The 6,996-nt window shown below is 37.5% G+C and overlaps 1 protein-coding gene across 1 annotated transcript in view; it reads right to left on the bottom strand.

The window, feature by feature from the left end:
* Positions 1-6,996, bottom strand: part of LOC102833485 (collagen alpha-4(VI) chain-like) — a 171,475-nt gene that overhangs the window by 114,963 nt on the left and 49,516 nt on the right. The window contains exons 12-15 of the mRNA XM_006846632.1: positions 4,948-5,001; positions 4,067-4,138; positions 2,896-2,922; positions 1,099-1,143 (exon numbers count right to left, since the gene is read on the bottom strand). Of these exons, the coding sequence (XP_006846695.1) occupies positions 1,099-1,143; positions 2,896-2,922; positions 4,067-4,138; positions 4,948-5,001 (198 nt within the window). The remainder of the gene's footprint in view (positions 1-1,098; positions 1,144-2,895; positions 2,923-4,066; positions 4,139-4,947; positions 5,002-6,996) is intronic.

The raw sequence follows: 6,996 nt of genomic DNA, 5'->3' as shown, positions 1-6,996 counted from the left end.
ATATATAATATATATAATTACATATATAGAGAGAGAGAGAGAAAAAGAGAGAGAGTGTGTCCTGGTGTGGTGCTCTGGGTTAAAGCTTAAAGTGCTGAACTGCAAAGTAGGCTTGAACCACAAGGTCAGTGGTTCAAGCTCACCAACCGCTCCTCTGAAACCCTTTACCAGGGTCACTATGGGTTGAAACTCTCTACTTCAAGGTCAGTTTGAACTGCAAGGTCAGTGGTTGTTGTTTTTGTTGTTAAATGCCGTTGAGTGGGTTCCAGCTCACAGTGACCCTGTATAGGGTGTCTGAGGAGTGTCTGGTGAGTTTGAACCACTGACCTTGTGGTTCAAACTGACTTTGCAGTCCAGCACTTTAACCCACAGCACCATACCAGGACTCCAACACAGAAAACTAAAAACAAAGGAAAAAGTTTAAAGCAGTCTAAAAAAAAAGTTCTTACGTTGCTTACAAAGGAACAACAGTTATTTGACAAATGACTTCTTAACAGCAATAATGAAAGCTAGAAGACAATAGAATTCAAAAGACCATGAAATTACATTTTCAAAATGCTGAGAGAAAATCACTGTCAACACAAAATTGTTTACCCAATGAGCTATTGTTTAAGAAACAGCATAATAAAGAGGTTTGTGTGTGTGTTTTTACAGAAAGAAAAAAACCAAGGGTCTGATGAACTGATGAATTTCTTAAAATAAATTCTAAAACTTGAATATCAGACATAAGAAATATGATACCAAAGGTAGGCATCAGTGGTACTAGTAAGCACTCATATAAGGGTAAATTCAGACAAGCAGTGACTGTACAAAACAGCAATAATAAAAGTCTTATTAGTAGAATTTAAAAAACAATTTGAAGGGTAGAGATAAAATACTAGATAATAATATCTATTATAGGGGAGGGGGGGGACTATGTGTCAGAGTCAAGTTTCTAGAATCCCTTGTAGTTTTAGGATGAGAGTATAGATATAAATTACCTCTAAACAGTGTTGCATATTTATGCTAAAATTTCCAGGCTCATAATGCAAAGTAGAAATAGAGAGTATAAATGTCAAACTACTGGGGACAACGAGAAGAATGAGGAGTTTTCTGTACCTGTTCTCCATTCAAGCCGTCAATACCTTCCTCACCAAGGCCACCCTATGGAGCAAAGGAAGATACAAATGTTAGGAATAAGAGGATCAGGTGCACATAATTCTGTCTTTGATGTTAAGTTCCTTGCTAATATTTTTTTCAGTTGACAAGGAATGCTGTGCTGTTGCTGTTAAGTGCCTTAGAGTCAGTTCCAACTCATAATGACCCTTTATAGGGTTTCTCAGAAGCAGCTGGTGGGTTTGAACTGCTGGCCTAATGGTTCACAATCCCGTGCTGATCTTACAGTGCCACACCAGGAGAATATAGGCTTCTAAAACAGCAATGAGAGCATTTTTTTTTTTTTTCTGAATTAGTCATTAAAGTTATACACAGTTTTTCTTGACAATTTCAGGTGCTAAAGAAAAGGATAAGAAAACACCTCAACTTTTGAACAGATATTAAGACTTCCTTTAAAACTTTTGCACTGAGAAGACATAATCTGTCTCAAGACTGCATGAAACATTTCCCACTGCTTAACAGCATGCCATAACAGTAGCCCTTTCGTCATTGGCTTTCTCTAATTTAAAAATACTGACAAATATCCCTGAATTAATATTTATAATGGGAACCTGGATGATCAGAGATTAAGAAGAAACTAAATGTGTGTGTGCATTTTGAGAGACATTTGGTAGTAATTTTTTAATTTCCTTAAAAAAATAACAGAAAAAAATGAGCCAAACTAAATCACAGCAGAAACCGGCAGCTGCATAGTGGCATTGAATCAAATATTCCATCGCTTTCAAAGTGAAGGCCTTTCATTTTGCCAGCTATCTCAAAACAACTGTTAATGTGTTCATTATGAAGCATCTTTTGAAGATGAAATCTAGAGTTTTGAAAGCAAAATAAAATTCATTTTGTGTGTATAGAATAGTCGATTTACTCCTATTGTCCACACAGGAAAGTCAATTTTCAAACTTAAAAAAAAAAAAAAAAAAAAAAAAAACCACAAAAACTAAAGTGCAGCTGAGTTAGTACATGAAAATTAGCCTACCAAACTCTTGGATTAGAATTCCGTGCTATGTGTGCCATGTGGCATAGGAGATAAATCAATGATACCAAGTAACATGAGTAAGGAAGTTCCATGAGTACTTGTCTGTCCTGCTCATCACTTTGCAATCACTCCTTAGTATAATTTGGGTACCAGAGTGGGTACCTAATAGAAATTTATTAAATAGATAAATGAATAAATGGTTACACTCTGGTTATAAATCTGAATGTAAAGTAGTTCCCTGAAATACCAGCTCCTTCCCAACAACTCTATTGTAGAATCCTTCTCCCATTTGGCATTCACCTTGACCAAGCTCTCCCTAAAATCTATTTGAATTCTGTACCAACTTCTTTAGACTGTCACTTGATAAATTTGGTGACTCAATTACTACATAGTTGCTATTGTTGTTAAGTACTGTCGAGTCAGCTCTGACTTATAGCAATCTTGTGTAGGGTTTCTGAAAAGCAGCTCATGGGTTTGAATCACTGACATTGTGGTTCAAACCAACCTTGCAGTCCAGTGCTTATCTTACAGTGAGTGCCACACCAGGACTCCAACTATAGAGTTAGCAAGGCTTTAAGATATTAATATAGCATGTCTCCAAACCTGAAATACATATCTTACAAATAATTATTAGCTTGATGGTGTAGGCTAAAATAACTCCATCTGACACTTTCATTTGTCTAAAGTCAAAGGAAAAGCAATCAGTCAGTATTGTGTTTCCCAAAAATCTGCTATCCAGTTTAAGAAGAGTAAAGTAAGTCACATACCCTCTCTCCTGCAAATCCTCTTGCTCCCTAAAGTTAAAAAGAAATGAGTATGAATGAGATTTTTTAAACTTCATTTGTTGTTGTTGTTGCTAAGTGACGTGAGTCGGTTCCAACTTATAGCGACCCTGTATAAGGTTCCTGAAGAGCAGCTGGTGGGTTTGAACTGCTGACCTTCTAGTTTGCAGTCCAGTACTGATCTTACAGTGCTACACCAGGAGAAACCATATATTACCTAATTTCAAGAAAATACAATTATTATATAAAAAATGAAGATTTCTTTTTTTCTCTAATGAATGTAGTGGATGTCACAGTTCTCTGATTACTCACAACCCTCTCCCCAGCCCTTGACTGTGACATGGAAAAGATCCCACCTTGCCTCTCCTCAGATAGTAGAAGTAACCAAGGAACAGCAGCAACTTGTCTCCTATTGCTACAAGAAGCCTGCTTTTTGCTTTGTTTTGTTTTTTAAAGAAAAATGAGAATATACTGGCTAACAAGTATGAGCAAACTTCTAAGAACAATAATGGGAAAAGTACACATAACATGGTCATTGTAGTCAGGAAAACTTTCTTTAGAACACTGAGGTTGTAGAACAGTTTTCCTGGCCTTATTAAAAGATCCTCCAATCCTGTAAGATTGAAGAGTATATAATGCAGCGATTCAGAAAGGGTATGCCACCCGAATCTCTTCTATCTTTAAAATTTCAGGGTGCTCAAGTCCAACTTCCAACCATCAGCCACTCTTTTCCTGAAGGTATTCCCTGGAACCAGAGTCTGCTCTCCCCACATGCAGAAGAGGCCAGCTATGCGGAGGAATTAATGCTCCCAAAATCAGCTCCTAACTAATGCCTGATAAGAGCTGGTGTATAAACATCCCAACTCCCTTGCCCTTCAAGTGGAATAACATTGAGGTACATGTTCAACAATGGCTCCCAGAATTGCTCCACAGGATAAAGTGCCCTCTACCACCAGTGATTAGCTAATTGGTAACAATACTTTCCCTTCCTGTCTTTCTTTCCCACTCCCCTACTGGTGTTTTCTGTGATAACCTCCCAGTAAACAACCGACGCTTATTCCTGTTTTCAGGCTGAGGAGGAGCTAAGGCTTGTTAGCTACGTTGAAAGATGTAAGTGGGATAGGGAAGGAGTACCACAGCTCAACGTCACACTCACCTTAGGACCTCTCAGACCCTGACACCCTTCCTCCCCTCGGGGTCCAGGAAGACCCTGAGGGCCTCTTTCTCCCTGTGGAAATAAATACACATGAAGACAGGCAAACAACTGTCTGTGTTACCACCACCCAGTCAACTCAAACCAGTAATAATCAGTGACTAAAGTAAGACACGTCCTTAAAGTGACTTCTACACTTTCAAAGACCAGATCACATCACCTGCAAAGCAGCCAGATTATGCACTCTTCAACTGCCCAAATTAGTTTTTTTTTTCTTTTTTTCCAGTTCAGTCAAGCTACATGGGCAAAATTTCCTTTAGGCAGCTCAAACTGGAGAAAGAGTCCCATATGATGCCACAAAAAAATAAACCATATTTATTACTTTTACTCTTTAAATAAAATACTATCCATTCTTAAAACATAGATAAAACAGATTGTGTTCCATCCTCTAATGAAGCTTTTTCTGTTGACTTCACCCATCTGTCCCTTTAGTTTGCTTGTAGCATTTGGGGATACCACTGTTTCAGCACTTAACATATCATATCATAGTGGGATTTTTTTAGTGTATCAGAGTCACCCATATTGTGTGCTCACAATTTACAGCTGAACTTACATTCATGCACATTGGATGCAGACTACATTTTTAGTTATCTCAGCTCCACTGATTAAAAAAAATAAAATGACTGTACTTCATTATTATTAAACACAGTGAAGACACTGTATTTAAAATAAAAACAAACTTGTCCACATGATATTTGTTTTAACAAATTTAATTGTATAAGTTAGAAAAATGTTTACGACTTGAGTGCAATTAAGCATTACTAATATTTGACCTATTTACTGTAGTCCTTCAGAGAAAAAACAAACGAAGGTTCAGTACTTACAGGTATGCCTTCTTCACCAGGATAGCCAGGTAATCCAGCAAGACCCTTCTTTCCCTAAGGAAAAGAGCAATTGAAATGCATCACCTGGACTCTCAATCCTCCGAGTCTATGTGAAGTATTAGACACAGATACACTTGTCTCCTGAACTGGCATTTTATTGAGAATCTATTGAACTCCCAGAACAATCCTAGGTGCTCTGGCTGCTGAGAGATTCTTGGATTAAGATGAAACACGAATACTTCTTGGATTTCATAGTCAACCTATTTAAATTTTCCCCAAAATTCCTTTTTAAATCATGCTTTTATTTTTTTTCAGCTCATCACTTTCTTTACTACACAGACTTCCCTAAAATTCAAATTTTATTATAAAAATATTCATAACACAACTTTTGTTGACAATTCAACATTTTTTTGCATATGCAATTAAATGTGATCAATTATATCGATCTTGATGTGAAACCATCACCTTTGCCAAATTTTCCATACCCATCAACAAAATCTCAATGATTTGTAAACAATAATTCAGGGAGGTAGGGGAAAGTATTATAAATCATGCTAATTTGAAAATCAAACAAAGATTAGATTAAAAGCATAAAGTAAAAACTCTCCCTCTTGAAAAGGACTTTGACTTTGCTTTAAAGAACATCAGTAGGCAATGATGTTCCCGGCCATGTTATGTTTATAAGAAATGGTCATTTATTTCTGTATGACTCAACTATTTAGTCTCTTTTATTTACTCTCTCTAACATACCTAAACACACAAACCCATTTCCTCTCAAGGAAGTATGTCTTGCTATTTTATAGACAGACGTTTCATTGCGTTGTAATTTAGTGTAAACACTGGTTAAACACTGGGTGACATTTTCTATTTGTGATCAATACAGCTATGAAAGTTAACATAACCAATACAACTAACCACTGAATTTTAACAAACTGCAAGAGCAGAGAAGTGTAAGACTCCAAAGTGCTTCTTTGAGGCACAATCTCTGAGTTGCAAAGGAATTCTGTCAAGTGGTTCCCAAGTTTAGTTTTCTAATTCACCAATCTGATATTAAAGAACAACATGGGAGCGGGGACAGGGAATCTAGAGCTAACAATGTATTTTTCATAACATAGTTATACACTTTATACTGTCCTAAATTTAACTGTTGATATAAAGTTAATATATTTTACTTAACTGTATCTATGGATTTGTGAGCATACCTCTATCAAAATAAAGCTGTAATTTCTGTGAGAATGAAATGATGCCAGCCCTGGATATCTGAGGATCATTTCCAAAAAGATGTTGTTGTTGTTAAGTGTCATTGAGTCGGTTCTGACTCATAGCGACTCCATAGGGTTTCCAAGGAGTAGCTGGTGAGTTTGAACATCTGACCTTGTGGTTCAAGTCAACCTTTCAATCTAGTGCTTTTTCCACAGCACCACACCAGGACTCCTCCAATGAGATATTCCCCTTTCAATGTGGGCAGTGGTACATTTCCTATCAGTAAACCCTAGAGTTATCATGGTGATGCATTCTAACCACCACATGACACCAATGATTCTGTCTCCTCCCAGGGTTTAATGTTATTGAAACAATGTTAGGTAGGAGGGAAAGAGGCACTTGCTACTGTAACAAAAGTAATGTGAGATTAGGGAGAATTTTTTCAGCGCTCAAAACTTCTGTGCAGCAGTAAAATTTGTAAATTAGTTGTTAAATGTATGTGTTATTGTATCTTGCCTTCAAGTCAGGTCTGACTCATAGTCAGACCCTGTATAGGGTTTCTAAGGAGTGGCTGGTGAGCTTGAACTGCCGACCTTGTGGTTCAAACCAACCTTGCAGTCTAACGCATTTACCCTCAGCACCACACCAGGGATCCCAGGTCTACCTGGCTACAGGCAGCATAATATTGTGGAAAGGATGTGAGGCTTGAAGTCAGGTTGTTGTTGTTGTTGTTGTTGTTGTTGTTGTTGTTGTTGTCAGGTGCTATCGAGTCGGAACCGACTCATAGCGACCCCATGCACAGTAGAATGAAACAATGTCCGATCCTGGGCCAACCTCACTACCACC

This window comes from Chrysochloris asiatica, unplaced genomic scaffold (assembly GCF_000296735.1).
Source record: "Chrysochloris asiatica unplaced genomic scaffold, ChrAsi1.0 scaffold00028, whole genome shotgun sequence".
NCBI classification, from domain to species: Eukaryota; Metazoa; Chordata; class Mammalia; order Afrosoricida; family Chrysochloridae; genus Chrysochloris; species Chrysochloris asiatica.
The sequence above is the reverse complement of the archived record's forward strand: the minus strand, read 5'-3'. Positions and strand labels throughout refer to the sequence as shown.